Source organism: Trachurus trachurus, assembly GCF_905171665.1.
Source record: "Trachurus trachurus genome assembly, chromosome: 19".
NCBI classification, from domain to species: domain Eukaryota; kingdom Metazoa; phylum Chordata; class Actinopteri; order Carangiformes; family Carangidae; genus Trachurus; species Trachurus trachurus.
This window is the reverse complement of record NC_139913.1, coordinates 7,527,902-7,549,349: the sequence shown is the minus strand read 5'-3', so window position 1 is coordinate 7,549,349 and position 21,448 is coordinate 7,527,902. Positions and strand designations below refer to the sequence as shown.

Genomic DNA, 21,448 nt, shown 5'->3' with positions numbered 1-21,448 from the left:
TTGAATAAGAAAATGATTCATGCTAAAAAGCAACCAATGTGCACTGTGCACTGAATTATAAAAGCTGGCTCCCACAGAGGCTCTTGGCTTTGAGGCCTATTTAGGAACAGATAACTGTTGTTTAGCAAGACTGCTAATGCACTATTCCAATAACTCAGCAGAAAATGCACTAAAAACGCCACAAAGTGTTCATGTTGCAGGAAGATGCACCAGCCAAGAGCTGTGTCAGTGTCTGAGGTTAATCAATTAAGGTAGGAATGAAGTCAAACAATCAAATGTCTGCAGCTAATTAACATTCAGGAATTAACCTGTATCTTGTATCCTGTACAGTATGACCGTAAAGGGATACTACACTTAAAATCTTTTTTAGCATCAAACTTTATAACTGGTGTAACGGTATTTACAACAGATTCCAGTGGTGAGCCAAAAACAAGAGCCTCAACACACTCTCATCATTGCTCCAATAAAGATGTTCATGTTTAAGCTTGTAACCATCTGAATGATAATAAATGATGAGGGAATCTGACCCACATACAGTAGTCAGCTGTAGACAACAAATTGTCTAATGTTCAGCTTTAAAATCGCTGTCCTTGGCAAAGAATGTGATGGTTTCTGAGGTCAGGTTGAAAAATGAAAAACATGTTGTCCCAGTTTCAAACAACAGCCTGACTGCAAATGTGTTTTAGTTTTTTTTAAGACAATCCTGTGTTGTGTGGCTAAATGGAGCTGAAGCATGCAATTCTTACATGAAATAGCTGTAGGTGGGTAGCAGCTCGAAAAATATATTTAATCACAAACAAAAAGTATGTAGTCCTAAAAAAAACATTGCTCTGACGCAGTTCTCAAAAAATTGCAGTCCAATTAACACCAAATGCCCGAAACATCCTTCCTGTTTAAAAAGTAAGTCACATTGAAAGAAGGTTTTATTTGTTGTAGAGTAATTGCTAACAGGGTAATTGATATGAGTCACAGCTGATAACTCCACAGCTACTGCTCTGTATCTGTAATTGGGCACAATTTTTTTTAGCTTTGCCTTTATTTAGAAGAGTGGAGAGAGACAGGAAGGATTTGAAAGCATGGATACCACAAGCCAATGTGCTATGTGTTCAACCGAGTCCTCTGACTTCTAATTGGTCAATCACTGTAGATTACTTTCCCATAGTTTTGTTATTAATTTATTACATTATATACATATTACATTATTATATGTATGGTCTTCATACAGGATGGAACTTTGTGTTTATTTTACATCAAAACAAATGTTTCAGAAACACTCCTGCAATGAGTTTTGCAGTGTGAACAAAAATAGAAGCTGCAAAGGCAAAAGAGTTTATATGGTTTTGCAAACCGAAGTGCCAAATAAGGTCTGATCCATGATTATGAAGTGATGTTTCAAAGGGTCTGCTGCGCACACACAATTGGGTAACATTATGCAGACAAAACACTGCTAAACTGTTGACTGCCTTGACAGTGTGGGAACATAAAATGATGTAACGCCCCAATATGAGAGGAAATGCAGGGTTTTAGAACCAAGTACAAAAAGAGCAAGATAAGCAGTAGAAAGCAAGTGTTGAAAGCATCAACTTTTTCCATCACAGTTACACAGATTCAAAGTGAAACAACTCTACCGTCTCTCACATGCTAACGAACAATGTCTGTCGCATCAAGGAAAACATCACGCCAAAAAAAAAAAAAAAGAGGACACAATCCCACCTTCCGCAGATCATGTAAATCCAAATGATCCGACACCTGCGCAGGCACTTCTGTATTTGCTGAAGATAATCTAAAGATAGTCTCTGAGCAAGCTCTAAAAAACAACAACGAAAAGAAACACTTCAAACATTCCTGTTGATCCACCTTTGATGCTATGTGATCAGGGGTATATGGAAGTCTGTGTTATCAAACAGAAGAGGCCTTTTGACTGGAGCGGGTTCCTTGTCAGCCTTGTGAAGGAGTTTAAAGAGTCCTGTTCCAATATTCATTGGAATTCCCATGATGATGCACTCGGACACACCTGAAACAGGAACGCAGGAAACGTTAAGATCCCGTTAAGAGATTTAGAATCACGTTCATTTTTTCCATCACAGAGAAAAAGTCTTAGTTTACCACAGACGGAGTCTTTTTGTCCGAAGTATGCAGCATCGAAGAGATGATCGGCCGTTTTCTCAAAGGAGGCCAGCATGAGGACGCTCTCCTTCATTTTGGCTAAACCGAACCTGGTGATTCCCAGAATCTCCCCCTTTACAGAGACAGGACAGTGGAACAGTTTTTATCTAAAACACACAAGCACGTACAGGTACACTTAAGGGCAGGTTGTGGCTTCATACCTTATAGGACATGAGGTCTGCGAGAAGCATGACGTGACGCCGGTCTATGCTCATTCCATGGTTCACCATGGTGTACTGAATCTCATTGATAATTGTGGAGCGAGCTGCCTCGATACCCAAGGTCTTCTCAACCTAGAAAAATACACAGAGAAGCTTGTTTGATGAAGAAAGCTGAGTTCTGTTCAGCCGCATTAATTCTATGTCATTATTTAAACTAGAGATGTGGTTAAATTTAAAAATGCCTTGTTTTTCCGAGCCACCAGCTTCCACCCGTGAAAAATCGAGATTAATCTTTAACACTCAGGAGTGGATGTATCTGGAAATGCAGGTCTCACTTTGCAGTAATGAAGATAAAATTGACTGTCAGCCTCCACACACATGGGTAAATACTTATTTGTCCATGTAGCCAGTGATGCGAAGAGTATGGCGAAGAAATCTTTCTCTTGTTAGACGTGGACACGAGAGTGAAACCGTGAGGGGATTTCAGAGCGTGTTGACTTACAGTGAAGAAATCTGGTGAAAACCATAACCGTGGCTTTGTTTGAAGAGCTGCATTTCTGATCTGCTATGAAATGATTGCCTTTATATTTAGTCAAGAAAAAAAAAAGCAAACGAAAGAAACAGCACAAACCATGCATAGGTCAAAGAGTAATCTCTTTGTTACCACCTGAGGATTGTTCGAAAATGAAGTGTCTGAAAATCATAAAACACTAGAATAGAAGAGATTTCTAATGTCAAGGGCTCACAAAGTTAATTGCAGGACTTTTAAAAACCTTTTTAAGATTACATAAAGCACACTTAAAGGTCTGTTTATTACTCACACCAGGACGACATTTTAAAGAGTGAACACATTTTTTTCTTTTTTAGTGTCATGCAGTGCTTTTTCCAGCAGCATGAAAAAGACTGCCAGTGAAATAACTCAATTTAACCCACCTGACAAGCAGCAGAGGATGGATGAATGGATGCACAAAAGAGGGGTCATTGCTGAATCACATAGGCACAGTTTGAAGTCACCAGCTACAGCCTCTAAAGTTGAATTAACACATTTCTTAAGCCACTGAGGGCTGATCTGCTGACGGCAGAACCTTAAAGTCCAGATGTACCTAAAGAACTGAAACCTGCACATACAGGCAGGAACAATACTTGTGTAATGATAAATGTACTTATTGTTTTACGCTTAAAAATCAGATAATAATTAAAAATATACCAATGAAACAATGGGATTCGGTGTCTAGGCGACTGACACAATCTGACATGGACATCAGCTTTCAAAACTCATGTGACAGATGTGCGGTGGATTTGGTGGCGAGAAAAAAAGAAAGAAAAGCGCCACAGGCTTTAAATCCCCCTGGACCGATACCTCGTATGTGTTGTTTGAAGTGGTTCGGCTTCCGTTCACTCCGTGCGTCGCCATGACCGCTCTCAGGTTGTCGCCCTCCACCAGGAGTTTGTACTTGTTCTTGCCGCTCTGTTCGTCGATGTGAATGACGGCGCGGGACACCTCTGGAATTCCTTGAACCACCACCTACAAAGTGACAAATGAGAATAATGTCAACAGTGAGAAAAAAAGAAGATGATCAGAGTAAAGATAAATATCAGAAAAATCCACAGCAAATCCTCAACCTTAGGAAGCTCTTCTTTTAATGACTGCAGCACGTAGTACATGGAGCTTTTGTTGTTCTCTCGTGGAGACACACACACCACCGCCTCGCCGTGCACAGCGATGTCTCCCGGTTTCACTCGCAGCTTCGACATGCAGATGGAGTAACGCACCGTTTCTGCGTTTACCTGAAAGACAAAACAAAAAGGCAGGCTCCCATTGTTATTTCCTACCTCACAGAACAAGAACAAGAGCACCACATCTATAATGTAGCACCACAATGCCTGCAGACAGTAAATGTCAGAGGACTTCCGAGTTTTGGGAACTACATTTATTATATTCTTGCTTAGATGTTATAGGTAAAACAAAACAAAAAAAAAGCAAAAACAATCACAATGCATTGTTCTTACACTGTAATGATAAAACAAGATGATAAGATGATGTTTGAATTGGTGATCAATAATGATTTTCTTTTTATTGATACACTGTATAAAGCTATAAAATGTCTGCTTTATTGTTCATGTTTCAGATTTTAATTACTAAGAGAAATTGAGTGCTACTTCCAGTTTCAAAAGTAATTTCCTGTTTTTTAACTTTCTAGTTTCATAAGTGTTCACAATTTCATAAAAAATTTAGCCATTGGTTACTATTCTGTTTGTAATAACAGGTTGTTCAACAAGGTAATCGACTGCCTCTGTGTTCCCAGCAATTACTTTCGTGGTTTTGGTCATCATTTTGTCACATTGAATTCACCAAACTAAGAAAGTTGTGACAAACCATTATTATTAATAATAATAGTAATACATTTAATAATTATTATAATTATAAGAGAAAGGCAGGAAGAGGACATGTTTAAAACATTCACAATGTACCAGTGGGAAAAGAAAAGGAAAGTTGTGGTACCTCCAGTCGTAGCAGCCTTATTCTCTCCAGTGACAGTTTCACCAGGATGAAACAGTCGTCTGGTAGAAAAACCTCTTCGATGTACTCGGAAATCTGTAAAGGTAAAAGACAAGAAACCACGGTTTTCATCACAGACCCTCACTTAATCTTGTTCACATTTCAAACACAGGTGCTTTTGGGACTCCCGGTGTCCTTCAGTCCATTCATTCTCTACCTCTCCTAGAAGAGTTTTCTCGATCCTCCCCTTCACCAGCCTAGCGAAGTCTGCGTCATCCTCCACATCCAAATGGGCCGTAATAATCGGGGTGCTGAGTGGTGAGAAAAGGACATTCAATAGCATATTCAAAGCAGATCTGGGATGCACTTTTTCAATGTCTAAACCATAGACATTAGACTTGTATGGAAAGGTCCTTCAGCCCCTTTGACTTGCAAAACTCTCTTCAAGAATGATAATTTAAAAAAAGCAAATTGCTTCCATTAAATCAAGGACACACTCCATGATCCATGTGGCAGAGATAATTTCCGGTGACTTTTCATGAATCACACCGAGACAGAGCTTGTACCTACTTTTAAAAAGGTGAAACTTCTTATTTTTCTCATCTGCTGAAAACAAACATGTAATTACGGGGATGTTGCTGTAATTTCCTGTCATACCTGATGTTCTTGGAGGCGTTGATGATTTCTTTGATGCGCGGCACCCCCAGAGTGATGTTCATGGACGCCACGCCAGCGAAGTGGAAGGTTTTCAGGGTCATTTGCGTACCGGGCTCTCCGATGCTCTGGGCACACAGGGCCCCTACCGCCGAGCCGGGCTCCATCTGAGCTCTGCATGAGTAAACAAACGATGAATATAAAAACACTCCCTGAGGTTTCATTCAAAGAGAAATTTGCGCGGTCATCACACAGCAATTGACATCGTCTTAGCCTCTCAGTATAGATGAGTGTTCATATGGGAGAAAAAAAAAAACTGGTCAATCATAACATACAAATCTCCTGCTGCCGGAAGCAATTCCACCTCATTATTTCTGCTTTTCATAAATATGAAGAATGGCAATGTCTGACAGAAAATAAATCTCAGTATATACTGTATGGAACAGATTGCCATGAAAGTTGGCATCCAAAAGTGGTCTCATACTTTTGTAGACAGTTTCCGTTGTCAACCACAGGTTTCTAGGCGGTGAAGCTCAGACTGTGCTAATCTTTACCTCCTCATTTCACTTTCCCCCCAATTTTAACCTGCCTATGTCCCATGCGTGGGCAACAGAGAAACAATAGACATCAGAGTTGAGCCGTGTACCTCATGTATTTGTCTCTGCAGGTTTCAAGGAATTTCTCCAGCTGGGTGGGCGTAATGCGGTCTAGCTGATAGAGAACTTTTGGCTGCAATACAGGGGGGAAAAAAGCAGAAAGACAGACAAGAAGTTTGAGTTGGATATAGCTGAGTTTAAAGATTTCTGTAAAAAAAAATCCAGCACATTAATCTGCAGTGTCTACCTCGCTGGTGCCGTTGTCGTTGATGCCGTACTTGTCTCTGGTCTTCTTGATCCTTTCGGAGACGCTCTTAATAAACTTCTTTATCTCCTACAGTTGAGGGGAGAGACACTTTATCAGACATCTAGTGTAAACTGGCTCATTAACATCTATAAGAACAATGAACTGTGACCAAACTGTTGCTGTTTGACACATGACACGCTGTCATGCAGTTGTTAGATCATACAGAAAACGGGTGAGATGCGGACAGTGAAACCGCACGTGTAACCAATTGAGCGGTGTCTTTAAAAAGTTAAGAGCAGCACAAAGTCACAGAGTGAATCTCAGCACATTGATAAATCCTCTTTTATCTTACAACAGCAACAATTAGATTATTCAAGAGATGATTGAGATCTTCCAAATCTTGCCGACACACCATTCACAGTTCTGTTAAAGCACAACCCAGCATGCTCGGTCACGATACCTCCAGGTACTTCTCTGAGCCAGTGTCAGTTAACTCCTTCACAAGAGGGAGGGAAAAGTTCACATGTATTACTGCCACCCTGGCAATTAACTGCTAGTAACTGGCTCTGAGCTATTTGACATAATTGCTGCATTTCTCTGGCCTGTGATAATTATATCCAAGACAAAAAACAAAAGCCTAATAACGTTTTTCACATTAATAGCGGTGCTCGTCCTCTTTGTGTCAAAAGCGAGTAAAGAGACACCGAGACAAAGGAACCACTAACACAAGTGTTTTCTCTCCGTACAATTCTCCTGACAGTTACTGCATAAGTCCACAGGGAAATAAAATTTAAAAAAGACAGCTGCATAGACAGCTTATAGTTGTAACTTGTAGCACAAACGTGACAATTTATTTTAGACCTTTTCATAGTTTTCTACTCTTGTATAATATTAATCCAAAAACAGATAAACATGCAGGTGTTTTTCCATAAAAAATGTTCTTTTTAATGTAATTTCTCTATGGTGCATCACACTTCAAACCTTTGTTGTGTTCCCTGCCACACTGCAACAAATTTAATTTAATTTAAATTACCGGTAGACATTTCTGCTTCATGAGTAAACATAATAATTGTCTTTGTTATGTATTTTCACAGCTGCAGATAAATAAAAAGAAAAAAACATTAACTTCCATAGGCAGCACTAGGCTGTGATGAGTTTACCTCCAAAAAGCTGTCTCTGCAGCACAAGAAGTCAGCTCTCTTCATGATCGCATCTGAAGTGAGGACCAGCTCGTTCTGACTGAGTGCCGGCTCATCTTGACACGAGTAGACTGCCTGATGGGGGAACAGAGAAGAGAAAATAGTGAAGATAATAAGGAGTCAGCGGGGCTATAGCACTTACTCATAGGTCAATAGTTCCTGATAGCTGATAGCTCCCTCACTTGTGGGTTTACAGCTCCTGATCTATGATCCTAATTGTACCTGAAATTCTTTCAACAGAAAGGTCCATCTAATCATCCATCATTCTGATGTCCATGTAATGAGCTGGTGCTTCTCTTAACTCGTTGAGTGCCATATGTACGTCAATCAAAATCCAACGCTTGAGTGCCACTGACGTATATATACGTCAAACGCAGTTTTCTACGGCTGGTAAAGCGCGCCGCACACAGAGTAATTTTGGGGCTTCTGGGATGCGTAGAACGAAGAAGACTGTAGATCAGAGCAAGAAGTGAAGAAGAAGAAGACCTGTGCGATCGGTACAGAGATAAAAAAGTTGGCAAAAGTTTCTATTTCTAGAGAAGAGATGGTGGGTAGGAGAGGGTGAGGGGGCAGCAACTGCAGGAGGAGAAGTAGGAGAGCAGGCATCACTCTGCAGAATAGGACTCCTACTTGTTGTATTTTACTTGTTTTTTTTGTACAATGAAAAAACATGTGAAATGAAATGGAAATGAAAAAAGAATGGAACAAGGTACAGTACAAACAAATGTTTTTTTCCCCTAATTAAATAGAGAGTCTGCTCTTTCCTTTGAGCTATTTGGTGTTTTCAGAGTCATACTACAAAATATTCAGTGGGTCTTGAAATATTACTCAAAAATGCCCCGAAACGCTGGCACAAGGCACTGACCATTTTATAAAGGGGCTGGCACTCAATGAGTTAACAGATAAATCAATCTGATTTGATCTGATCGGACCATTATTGATGTCTTGGTAGACTGCCTTAGTGTAAATGGATATAAGCAGATGACACATCATAATGTTCAACTAAAATTACTGACGGTACTGCTGGTTGGAGGTGGTGGTGGTGGTAATGGTACACCAGGTGCTGGTATTTCTTATTCCTACTGTTTAATAACACCTGCTGGTGCTTTCTTGTCTTTGATTGATCGCCTTTATCATTCTTATCACCTGTAAAACACCTTGATTTACTATTGTGTAAGAAATCTGCTGCACTTCTCTCAACCAATGAATTCACATGCAGTCGAGTGTTTTCCTGGATCTTCTCCTCCTAAAATGCCTCCACCATTGATTACCAAACTCACAGCTGTAAACACAGACCTGATTTCACACAGCAGGCGGAGCCCTAATCGCACGGTAATGATCACAAGATACCGATATGCCTGAGAAATACAGTCAATCTGTTCTTGATTACAGATGAACTGAGAAGAACGTGTAGATAGAAAAATAAAATTCTGTGTTTGTCAGTGGATGAAATCACCAATGTGAGGCAACAACAAAGTAAAACATTATTGACATTTGATTTCAAATGGGATAAGACCTGAAGGTGAGTCAAATCCATTAACATATTACTAGCTCTTTTATAACCCCCGGCTAATCAGAAAATAACTTCTTAATAGCTGACTGAATTCATAGCCAACAGAGCTACTTTACTGTGAAAGGAGCAGAAATTAATGTCCTGTTATTTTATTTAATTACCTGGGACTTGAAAGGCAGCATGATTTGACATCTAAACCTGAATTTTCTCTCATTTCAACAATTCAGCTCCAGTGTGTTTGCATAAGAGGAAATTCTGAGGTAATGAGCTGCCAGTGGCCTCTTCACATTTAAGTAGGCTGCACTGAGCCAACACTGTGACAGCTGCTTTTTCAACGTATGAAATTTATCAGTCAGGCCTGACGGCTCCAAACAGGAAGCTACTATACAATGCTTGGGAGTAAAATTATTAATACAGATAAAAGGTTACAGTAAACCGCAATACATTCATTTCCAAGATCAACTCTATCACCTGGTTTTCATCTCCTTTATTATCATTAATTCCTGCTCATCTTCCAGCCTAAGCACTAGTGCAACAGATTCATATATTAAAGCTTAATTTATCTACACCAGGTTGGCTGACTCTGCATAAATCAAGGTGAAAGGGCTCATTCCTCTTCAATGAAGTCACTCTGCAAATGACTTCATGAGAAGCCGTCACTCCAGATGAATATTTTTTCCCTCACAACAGACTAAACATTAGCATGGCAAACACTACGTAGTGTAGTGTGTGGCGCACGTTCAGTGTCCATGAAAGTTGAGATACAGACATAAAGACCAAACAAAACAAAATGCTAGATACATTGTAGACAATTAATGAAGTGAAATATGCCAGCATCAACAAGAAAGGTTGCAAAAAGTTTCCGTGAGCTAGTTTAGATAAATCAACTATTCTTTTGGTTTGCATGCGTGCTCGTGTTTGCAGGGAGGTCAGGACAGGGATTGTGTGTATATATAAGGAGAAAAAAAAAGAACCTAAAAATAAATAGGAGGCAAAAAGAAAGTAAATGTTCTCTTTATGATTTAACTCACTCGGATGTTGTCCAGAACTCTCTTAAACTCCAGCGGCTCGTCCTTTCCCTCCATTGCGGCAGGGTCCAAACCATCGCCGCCATAAATAAACTGAATGATGTCGCCCGTGGAGCTGCGTACTGTCAGGTCGTACTGCGAGCACAAATCCTCCAGGGACTTCACCAGTCGCCTCTGTGCAAACACGGGCAGGAACAGACAGGAGATAAATATCACACTGACATACAGAAAAATAAATAAATAACACACTCCTCAATGCAGGTCCATACGTCTGGAAACACACCTGAACTGAAGCACAGGCTAAACTCATTCAAATATATCAGTATTCAGGCTGCTTGTATCTTTTTCCTCTAACGCTGAAATGACTGGATGATTAATTGACATAAAAGTTATTCAATTTTTAAAGTCAGCTTAATTTGAGTGATTTATCAAAAAATGGTAATAAAAAGACTTGGACAATGGTCATCCTCCTTTATTTAACGAGAAAATTGATAATGACAAGATATTGTTTGTAACGTGCATGTTTTATTTTATGTGATAAGGTTTCAGCATTTACCAATTTTTTGGACATGACACAAGCCTCACCCCTTAAACCTCCACTCAAACATTTGGTGCTGTGAGGTGTTTTTGCTCCACAACAGCAATTGGAAAGGAAAGGAGGAATATTTGCTGGAATATTTATTTTAAGAGCATAAATGCATCCCACACTCTACATCCCAGCAACACAGGCTGTAGCAGTGCAACCACTTTCATTCATCTCTGTGAAGTCCTGATAGCAACAGGAGTGCACTGAGGTGAGGAAAAAGACCTCAGGCATTTACCTGCATGTATCCCGTCTCTGCCGTTTTCACAGCAGTGTCCACCAGACCCTCTCGGCCGGCCATGGTGTGGAAAAAGAACTCTGTGGGCGTCAGGCCAGAATAGAAGCTGTCGGCCACAAAGCCTTTAGCAGCAGGCAGCTGTAGAAAGATCATCATTAAACCATTAGGGAGGCTTCTGAGTATTCTAGGGACATACGTATCAAAGGCCTATTTTTTGTTTATTGTTGCTGTCTCAGGTCAGTGTTCTTATCCCATCACGTGTTATTCTGCTGCCTATGATCCTTGGGACAACAAAGATATGAATAAAGACAAAACAGTAACAGGATGCATTAATGTTTTTTGATTCAGCACTTCAGAGCTGATGAGTCAGTATGAGACCTGGACACTGGCCTTCTGAGTTGTTGTTTTTTTCAGTTGCAAGAGCTCAAAGAACATTAGTTAAGTCAATGTCTCTCTTAAAAAAAAAGAAGAAAAGAAATAAACACGCTGGACCTTACCTTAGAATGCTTTTCAAAGTGAGGCAAGGAGCGATTCTCAAAGCCATTAGGTACTCGAGAGCCACTTATGGCCTGCTGGCCCACACACGCAATCATCTGAGAGATATTAATGAAGGATCCTGTATGTAAACAGACAGGTGGATGAAAAGTTTACACCAAGAAATAAGAATAATACTGTATATGAAGATTACAGGCAACTTTGATTTGTTATCTGTTGTACTGCAGCCTGTTGATCAAGTTTCCTTTCCAGGTAGCTTACCCTTAGAGCCACAGAGAGCCATGATCAGAGGACTGTTGCTCTTGTCCAGCTCTCTGAGGCAGGCGCTGCCGGCTCGGTCTCTGATGACAGACAGCTCCCTCAAGATCAGAGCCTGTTGATGAATACACGTAACATAAAGAATAACCTGGCTGTTGATAAATATACACTGATACTGATGAGAGCTGTGTCCGTGAACATGTTTGAAGCCTCCTCAAACAGCTGTGTCTCCATCCATACAAACGCTTCGATGCTTGTGATGCATTTGCTTGCCAATGCTTGTTATATGATCTCTTTAATTTTGAACTGATGAAATACAGCATTCAACTTAGAAGTCTGTAATGTATGCAGATAATTTCTGCATAAACTGACTGACCATTCAGAGAGTCTAGTTTGAGGCAGTGCATGACGATTTCAAGAAAATGCATTAAAATGTAAATTACTGCATGAAGGTGGAGATAAGGGATTTTGCGCCTTTTTTTTTCTTTTTTTGGGGCCTCCAAGCTTTATGTTTATTGTTACAGAGTTTAAGTTTTCCATCATCACCATCACCATCATTTGTTGGCACAAGTGGCACAAATGTAGTAAAAAAAAAGGAAGACAAATTTCAGTCAGATTAAGGCGTATATATGCTGAAGAAAATCGATTTCCAATCGCATTATCTGGGTGTCTTAATCAGAGTTGGAGAACTCTGATATTAGTCGGACTAAGGCGTTTATATGCACTTCAGTTGTCCAGTTATAGTCGGATTAAGGCAATAATTCTTTTTTTTTTCAAGTGTCATGTACACATACTGACTGTTAAAGCACTTAACATTCTCCCGGACGCTGATATATATGTTTATATACACAACTCCGCCTACCTCCAGGGTCTCCTCTGCTGTGCAGCCCGGCTGCTGCTGCAACTTGCCCGTGTCCAAAGCTTCAATGTATTCGTCACATTTCTTGTAGCCGTCATCCAGCAGGTCCTGTTTGGCCTTCAGCAGACCCTGGCCGGGCGTCACGTCACCAATCCCAATAGAAAAGCCCCGGTTTGCTAAAAGTTGAGAATTGCATAAAGTTGTTGTGAATATTAATACAGATTATTCAGGCTGCAAAGCTGAAAATTACCTCTAATTCTAGTACCAAACCCCAATGGGGGGTTTATGTCTGCAGCGATCCACAGATATCTCGATCTTCACAGCATTATAAATTGTTACACTTTATTTGATCTCTCGAGACGACTCACAGAGATACACTGGAGCCAGTCTTGCCAGGCGGGACATGGCGTTGGCCGCCTCCAGCTGTCCCCAGTCTCTCAGCAGGATGTAGAAGATATTGTTCTTGGAGCCAGATCCCAAGGTGCCCTTGTCCAAGCAGCCACACATCAGCTCACTGTTGTGGATCACCACGACTGTGAAGGTGACGAGGGAAAGTGACACGTATTGATGCCATTAGGTCTCAGAAGAGAAACACAACCAAGGTGAGGTGGAATTACTTTGCGGTTGAACACCTCAGCCAGCCGGTAAAACCACAATTGAAATGCACGTCTGCCCTGAGTTGATTAATATATGTAGTGAAGTGTTTTAAAGGAATTGAAGGATATACACACATAAAGCTGATGTTACTTGACTTTGTGAAGCTTTGTTGTTCTTGTTCAGCTCAGTCCTTGTATATAATGGGTAGGATAGAGCACCAAATTGTAGCCACAATGGTGAATAAGTTTCATTCCAGCCGCACAGGGAGAGTTATACAACACCCACAGTTTCAGCACCAAAGATTAGTGTTTCTTTCACCTTGAAAGACCAAAATCTGACCACTTAATCCTTAGTTAATGTCAAATTTGAAGAATTGTGTTTACAAGAGCGGAATGAAAACATAAAGCCGCTTGTCACGGCTGTCACGACTTGGAGTATGCCAGCCGACACCTCAGGCACCTGCTGATGCTTGAGGGCAGGGATGACGGCTGAAACACATTCTACTAATAATCACTGGTGGGAATGCTGGGCATGTTTTGGGGAGAAGTAATAAGACTTTGAGGGAATTAGTATAATAGAAAATAGAGGGTGATCCTCTCAGGAAAGAACAGCATTACATACAGACTTCCGAGTGTCAGACATTAATATAATATTAACATTTATGAAATTAACAGGTCACATATGCGTATGTTTTATAAATCTATGCCGTTCCATGTTATTATTCCAAGACAATTAAACAAAATATGTCATTTATGTATGAGCAGTGTATGTATCAAATGTAATCAAGTATTTGCAGAGTGATTATATTACGTGGAAATAACAGGATACCTCACAACAACAATTTAATGGATCAAAACCACTGAAGAAACTCACACGAGTCATTGGAACAGAGATCCTCTCCCTTCCCACAGTACTGTTTGCCCTTGGTCCGCAGGTTGGCCATGACTAGACATTCCTTACTCGGCTTCAGGATGAGGCTGAAGATCTGTTTGCCTGTCCACAGAGCCATGGGCTGATGGACACACAGGGGGGAAAAAATGAGTGGCAGGTCACAAACACAGAGTTACATAACAGGCTCACCTAGAAGTGGAGTACGGTACCTTCATTATAGCTGGTCGGGGGAGGGAGATCTTGATTTTTTCATCCTTGCCCACCAGAATGGATGCCACCATCTGACAGGCTTTTGATTTGTCAAAGAAGGTGTCCTTCAGCGTTAACAGGTAGGCTCCTAGGAGGTAGAAATGTGCAATACGGTTAATGGTCCACTTTTAAATATGACTTAAGTGCTCCTCCGTCAGGTTGAACATCATTATTTAACACCATACTCGAATACGTTAAGGTGAATTATAGTATTTACACACTTTTAAAGATAATTTTCTTACACAATTAGAGACCTCTGATTTCTACCGTCGGCATCATGTCGTGATTTTACAGGTATATGCTTGCATAGGAAATGGCAGCAACAGACAAAGAGCACTGTGAAAGGCTGATGCACATAATGGCACTGACCTGTCAGGAAGTCCTGAATAGCAGCAATCAGAGGTTCGCCATTTCTTGGAGTGACAAGATTAGCTTTAGTCTGGAAGAAAGCAGAACAATTCGTTCAAGCTGCAGTCAGTTTCCGATGAACAACAGGGTTCCTGGAAGCAGCTTTTCATCGCTGAGCGTGAACACTGACAGCTGTTAAGTGTCTAGTGTGTGTTGTGATGATGCCTACCCCCATCAGGACCAGGGCCTCAGCTTTGGCTTCCTCAGTCTGAGGTAGATGGAGGTTCATTTCATCACCGTCAAAGTCAGCGTTGTAGGGGGTGCAAACACACTCGTTGAACCTAAACGTCCTGTGAGGTTTTACTCTGGCCTGTGATTTGACGGGCGGGGGTGGGGGGGGGAAATCAATTTCTTAGATAAAGAAGCAACTAAACAAACATCAGAGTGAAATAAAAAAAAGCCTCACAAATGTCACGTTATTTTGAGATCCCTTTTTTTGAACTCAGGAAGGTGAAGATCATTATAGGAAAATAAAAGTGCAAACACATTGGACCGACTTTGCCTCAATTTTTCTGTAAGAAACTTTGAATGTGTTTCCACTCCTCTTGTTCAATAGATAAAAGCTGTGATTTTCAAAATCAGCAGCAAGCAGGAAAATTGCTTTTGCTACACAACTGTGGAGGATTCATAACAAGTTTTAAAGGGAACTATGCTCTATGCTTTGTCACTGTTTAATTAAGGTAAAAATCTTGCATGGTTTCTCTGTAATGAAATATGAAGAAATGCAAAGCATTTAAAATATAAACTTGTGCAGATACTGATTGAAGAAAAGCTACAGCAGCAACAGCAAATGAAGAAAACAATTCTGTGATACTGAAGTTACAAGTACTAAGACCATATGACCTTTATCAACAAAATCGTCTCCATGAAACAAATTGCAAACACATTATCAAGTCCCTTTCTCCACATGACTCTTACTAGAGTAGAAGGTCAAAACCATCATAACTTACAATGTGAGCCATGATGCTGAGTTTGTGCAAAGAGGGTTGTCGATTGAAGAGGACGATGTCTCCATCTATCAGGTGTCTTTCAACCACATCGCCAAACCTCAGCTCCTGAGCGATCTTCTCACGGTTTCCATATTTCAGAAACCTGACGCACACAGAAGATAGAAAGATTTTCTTTAATTGATACAGCAGGTGAATACTGGGTTTGCCTGGCACCAAAGAGTTCAGACTCACCTCTTAATCTGGTTGCGACGATTCTGGATGAAGTTTGCTCCAGGGTGAACATCGGGACCGTTGCGAACGAGTTTTCTCATGAGCTCCAGATTGGCTTTGTTCACCTATTAACACAGAACCAAATTTTGATCATCTAAGCTCCGGCATGCATGGGGGGAGATTGTGTCAGGTATTTCCTGTAGCCATGAAAGCTCACCCTCTCTGGGTACGTCAGGATTTTGGCCACATGTACTGGCACAGCCACTTCATCGATCCTCAGATTTGGGTCAGGAGAAATGACAGTTCTGCCGGAGAAGTCCACTCTTTTCCCTGAGAGGTTTCCTCTGAATCGACCTGAGTCATCACAGGAAACATATCAGTCAATCTACGATCCAGAATGTTTTGCAATTATCTATAAATGGCAAAATAACAATTACTCCTTGTCTCACATGTCGCGTGTGATTGAGTGTGCAAATTACAAGAGAAAAACTCGATCTGAATACAGGTGAAATTAGAAATCACAGGCTTTAATAACACAGTACCTTGTTTCCCCTTGAGTCTCTGCACAAAGCCTCTGGTCCATTTCTTGGGCGCCATGTTGAGGGGGATGCCGGACAGCTCACTGTTGATGTAAAGGGCACACTGCAGCTGGAGGAAATCCCAGTCCTCCATGATCATCTGAGTCTTAGCTCCCGTCATTCGATGCTGGATAATGAAATATATTTGTTAATGTGCGCTGATGTCATCAAAAACAGATCTGAGACTTCTGAGAGTTAAGTGTTGACTCAAGGCCTCAAGAGTCATCTTGTTTGAATTTGTTTAACAGAGCAGTCTAGAAACAAATTCCTCCCAGTGAGCAGGTTTTACAGTGGACGTGGGAGATCTCCTCATCTCATAATTTACTTCATTATCTCATATGCTGTGTTAAATGTGATTTATTCTAGCTGGAGGCTGATATAATATGAAATAATATTACGTTTTGCTTTGCTAAAGGCTGATAATGTCGGTGTATTAAAACCAGCCGGCCCACAGCACCTCATTATTTCTAAATTAGATCCATCTTTAAGCTGAAGTTTGACGCTTTCAAACTGGAGGCTTACATCTTATGCCAAGACTGAATGATAAGTAGCTATTGTCAATGACAGACGCCGACCTTTTTAATGACATCATTGAGGAAGATTATCTCTGTGAGCTTCATGGTGAGGTCGTCTTCGTTGGTGCCCGACTTCAGGTCGCTGACCACAGAGGGTCGTATGCACAGAGGAGGCACGAGGAGGCGGGTGAGGATGAGGTCTGCTGGTTTTCCTGCCTCGGGATTCATCAGAAGCAAGGGGATGTCTTCTTGGGGGATCCTCTTGAAAATGTTCAAGACCACAAGTGGGTTCAGGTTTTCCTAGAAAAGAAATTATAATAATGGCATAACAGGGTCGGACAGTGTGTCTACTTAAGAGCTAAATCTTGTTCTTTTTTGATAATGACATTTATAATGACAACCAATTTAAAATACTAATCATTTTCTAAATTTGCAATTTCCTCTGAGTTAACTCAGAAAATGAACCAGCTGCAACCAATACATAACTCACTATTTGAAAAGCTAACTTAAAGGAATAGTTCAACATTTTGGCAAATTCGCCTACTGTACTGCCATAATCCCTATAGTCATAGGGGGCAGATCTCAAAACAACATGCACTGATAATTAAAGGTAATGAACCTACTCCTATGACTATAGGGATTATGGCAATAAGCGAATTTGCCAAAATGTTGAACTATCCCTTTAAAAGCAGTGAAGGGAAATATTGTGGGTTAATAACCTGCCCTATTTCTGCTGAACCTTTTTTTTGTTAGCAATGCACTCGCACACAAAAGCTTGGTAAAAACGACATCAACTGCACAGTGTGAAGTCGTAGAAAACGCTCACCTGTGCTCTGGTCAGCAGAGGCTCCATAATTTTGTTGTGCTCGATGGCAGTATCAAAAGACATCATGAAATCTGTCACGAAAGCGTCCACCACCTTCTTGGTTGTTTTGTACTTCTCATGGATGATCTTAAGCAGGCCACACTTTTTCACTGGTCCTTTAAAAGTAAAAGAGACACAACAGACTCAGCTTTCCCATTAACCTTATCACATTAAGACAACAAGCTGATGGGACAAAAGGGCAGTGTCAGACAGAAAATATCGGAATTAAGTATTTTCTCACCATTAAAAGCAGAGCATTTCAGACAGATTGTCCTTTTGCGACATTTATCAGAGATCTTCTTCTTCAACCCTCGTTTCTGGAGATAGGGTAGGTTCGGCCGCTTTAGGTAATCAATGAACTGCAGCTTCTCCTCTTTTGTCAGCATTATGCTTGAACATGTCTTGCAAATCATCTGGACACATGAAAAAATAATAACATTAGAAGAACATTACAGTAAATGGACTTGGGTGGCCTCTAGGACCACCCAAAGAGCTTTACACTGTTTTACACTGTAACAATCACCTTTTCACACATACACACAATACAGGAATTTTACCTACAGGTATATATTACGCTTGGTATCTATTATTAACATATGACTAATTTATTATAGTTCAGGTTATGGCCGAACCATTTTATTACATTAACATGGAAAATAATAACAAGCTCAGGAATTCGTGTACTTTTTAGGGGATGGGTGGAAAAGACCTAACTTCAGGATTCACACACAATTCCCAAAAGCAATAATCCTATCCCTAATGTTGATGCTCTAGTGACACCTAGAGGATAAACTGTATTTCTGCTTCCAGATAGTTGTGACTTGTGACTTAATTTTAGCATGAGCCTTAGCCTGAATGTGATCAAGATACTGATTGATTATATCAACCATCTGCAAACTTCTAGCACAAGGTTTGAGTCTCCAAGTGACTGATATAAAAACATATACAGTCTCATAATTGCTCCAGTTACTTTTTAAGTGTAATAGGAATACTGTAGTGTTTGTTATATCAGAAACAATACACATAACACTTGCCTGTAAGATTCCTATGATGGCTTTGAAATAGCCAACGTGAAAACACGGCAGCTCTAGGTCCAGGTAGCCGTAATGTCCCAAACAATCCGCCAGATTCTTTCCACATGTCAGACATGGTCTGTCTTTTTCACTGGTGCCCTGTGGGAAACATGGCAGGGAATGGAGAAGAGGAAGAGTAAAGTTGGTCAATATAATGTTAGTGTTTGATTTGTGCAGACTGGACTGTGTCAGCCACATGGTTATTCCTGTGGTGTTATACCTGTATCTGTTTGTGACTAGTGATAGAAACTCACTTTTTAAACTTCTGGGGATTTTAGATGAAAATGTTTAAACTATAATAAACAAATTCATTGGTCCAACATCATAAAAATGTGAATCTAGAAGACTTTCACTTGAAAATTGTATGTTTTGATGCCCCAAGTTACAAAATAAAAGACAGAGATTAAGTTTAAAGCAAACAAGACAAAAATCTCTATGGACATTACAGTATAAGAGGAAACACAAGGAGGCTGTATGGATGTGGGATGTGTGTGTCTGTGTCATACCATGCGGTGGTCCAGTACTCCATAGGCCAGTGGAGTGTGTTTAGTGTCTTGGCTGTACAGATTTTTACTGACCACCTGGATGTGAGCCTGCTGACGCATCTGCTCAGCAGATTTCATCCCAAAGCAGATGTGGCTTCTGTAAACCAGAAAGAAAAGAGTAAGTTAAAGCACAGAGGCAACACATTAAAAATCACAACAGGTTAAAATCTGCAATTCTCTCACATCAACAGCACTAACCTGAACAACCTAACTGCTTATTAACCCGCCACACATGTAACTTATTCCTGTAGTGATACACCTTTTCATTCACGTGACGTATCATACATCATGAAGGGATAATAAGAGGCAGAATAAACTAAAAAGTAATATTCAAGTCTGATTTTATTGACTTAGTTTTTCTCCATGCAGCACACAAGTAAGTTAAGCTAACGTGTCAGGAAGTGTGAAAGCAAAGCTAACCCCCCTGCACTGAATTACTAAATACTTTGCTAGCTCTGCCCCCCTCCTCCTAGATTTAAACATTAGATGATCAAATAACTTGTCAATACAAATCACATTGCAAACTGAGTGGCTAGCCTTCATGCTAACACGCTGGCGCTGTTGCTCACTCTGTTAATACTCACATTTTCTTGGCCACATCCGTCTCTCTGAACTGCTCCTTCACCATTTTGGCAGCTTCACGTAAACAAATAACAACACAAAGAATTAAATACTTATTTTAGAGTCATTCCGAGTGGAATAGGCTTCATGTGTAAAGCAGCACGCTGTCATATGGTTTCCCCATGTTGTGGACATGCTAGCTTGCAGCAGCCAGCGACGTGCAGGTGACGCTGAAGTTCGCTTCCGAGTCGACGCTTCCGATTTGACAGTGTTAAGGGAAAAGTTAAGGAAAACGTAAGAATCTCAGCTTTATTTTAAGTAACATCTCGCTGTTTCTGCTATTGTAATTGCAGCTCAGACGGCGTTAAAATGTTTAATAATGCCCCTTTCCTACAGTTAAAATGCTAATGGATTCTTGTGAGATTGTTTCCCCTTTATTTTCTCCTTAACTGCCAACTCGGATTCCCACAAATAGGAAACCAACTTCAGCGCAGTGTTGTTAGCATGTGAGCCACGGCAACGCTGCCTTCACGGTCATCCGTAGTGGTTCAAAAAGTTTACAACGGCTTTTAACTACGTGATATTATTGTGTGTTTTTTCACAGTTTCACTTACTTGCCATTATTTTTTACTTATATACATCGCATAGTGTGCTAAATCTGCTGATAAACCTACCAGAATTGATATGTCTGTGACCATCTACTTAGAAAATTCGAGCTTACATAAAGTACTTGAAAGCAGCACGAGACTATGCACAACAACAGCAAAGAGAAGTCACAGGAGCTCGAGGACAATCAGTATCAAATGAGTGCTGACACCTAGCGGCTAAGATATGTAATATTACCAAAAGAGTTTGGTCATTTACTGTAAGTGAATTACATTTATGCACAATGATTCACTGAACAAATGGCAATGAAATATTTTATTAGGAGTCACTTAGTATTTAAATTACATTGTCAACCTTCGCTTTAGGAAATAGTTGACATGTTGGGAAATTTGCCTATTTGCTTCTTTATGAATAAGCCAGCAGTGAGAGGATTGATAATACAATCATTGTTAATAGCCTACTGCTCCACTTTAAGTAAATCTCATGTGTTCAAGTAAAAGCGCTATAGAATTACTGAATTACTAAATGTGCTTGTGCAGAAAATCGGTAGGCAACTATGACTGAAATCTTATCAGATTTTAAATTATCACCATGTAACTGATACTTTTGCGAAGTAGGCTATTTGAGGAATAATAAACATGAAGATAAAGAGCATATCTTTGGTGGAACTTGCTGCATCTAGATATCTGAATGTGATACGATTGCAAAACTTGATACTAGAGCATTTTTATGTAGCCTACTTTATCATACATTGTTTAAATGTACAACCTTAAGACTAAAAATATAGAGTACAGTGGCCTAAAAGTAGCCTATATTTCTCTCTGAAATGTAGCAGAAGTATAGGCCTAAAGATGCTTTGAGTAAAATACCAGTACCTCAAAATTGTATTTGAGTACAGTTCAG

General features: G+C 40.2%; 1 protein-coding gene across 2 annotated transcripts; it reads right to left on the bottom strand.

The window, feature by feature from the left end:
• Positions 1–1,152: 1,152 nt before the first annotated feature.
• Positions 1,153–20,164, bottom strand: polr3a (polymerase (RNA) III (DNA directed) polypeptide A). 2 transcript variants are annotated; one of them, XM_083993991.1, is made up of 32 exons: positions 19,963–20,164; positions 19,340–19,475; positions 18,795–18,932; positions 18,002–18,173; positions 17,722–17,876; positions 16,956–17,195; positions 16,345–16,507; positions 16,020–16,156; positions 15,824–15,927; positions 15,593–15,734; positions 14,812–14,952; positions 14,604–14,673; positions 14,195–14,322; positions 13,968–14,106; positions 12,866–13,030; positions 12,501–12,673; positions 11,642–11,753; positions 11,383–11,501; positions 10,886–11,023; positions 10,068–10,238; positions 7,485–7,598; positions 6,785–6,820; positions 6,325–6,411; positions 6,128–6,210; positions 5,485–5,655; positions 5,045–5,138; positions 4,831–4,923; positions 3,951–4,115; positions 3,688–3,852; positions 2,328–2,459; positions 2,107–2,239; positions 1,153–2,014 (listed from the first exon to the last, which is right to left on the bottom strand). In XM_083993991.1, the coding sequence occupies exons 1-32, from the start codon at positions 20,004–20,006 to the stop codon at positions 1,866–1,868; spliced, it is 4,209 nt and encodes a 1,402-aa protein (XP_083850117.1). In that variant the 5' UTR covers positions 20,007–20,164; the 3' UTR covers positions 1,153–1,865. The 2 variants fall into 2 exon arrangements, with proteins under 2 accessions (XP_083850117.1, XP_083850118.1); XM_083993992.1 differs by lacking the exon at positions 6,785–6,820.
• Positions 20,165–21,448: the final 1,284 nt, after the last annotated feature.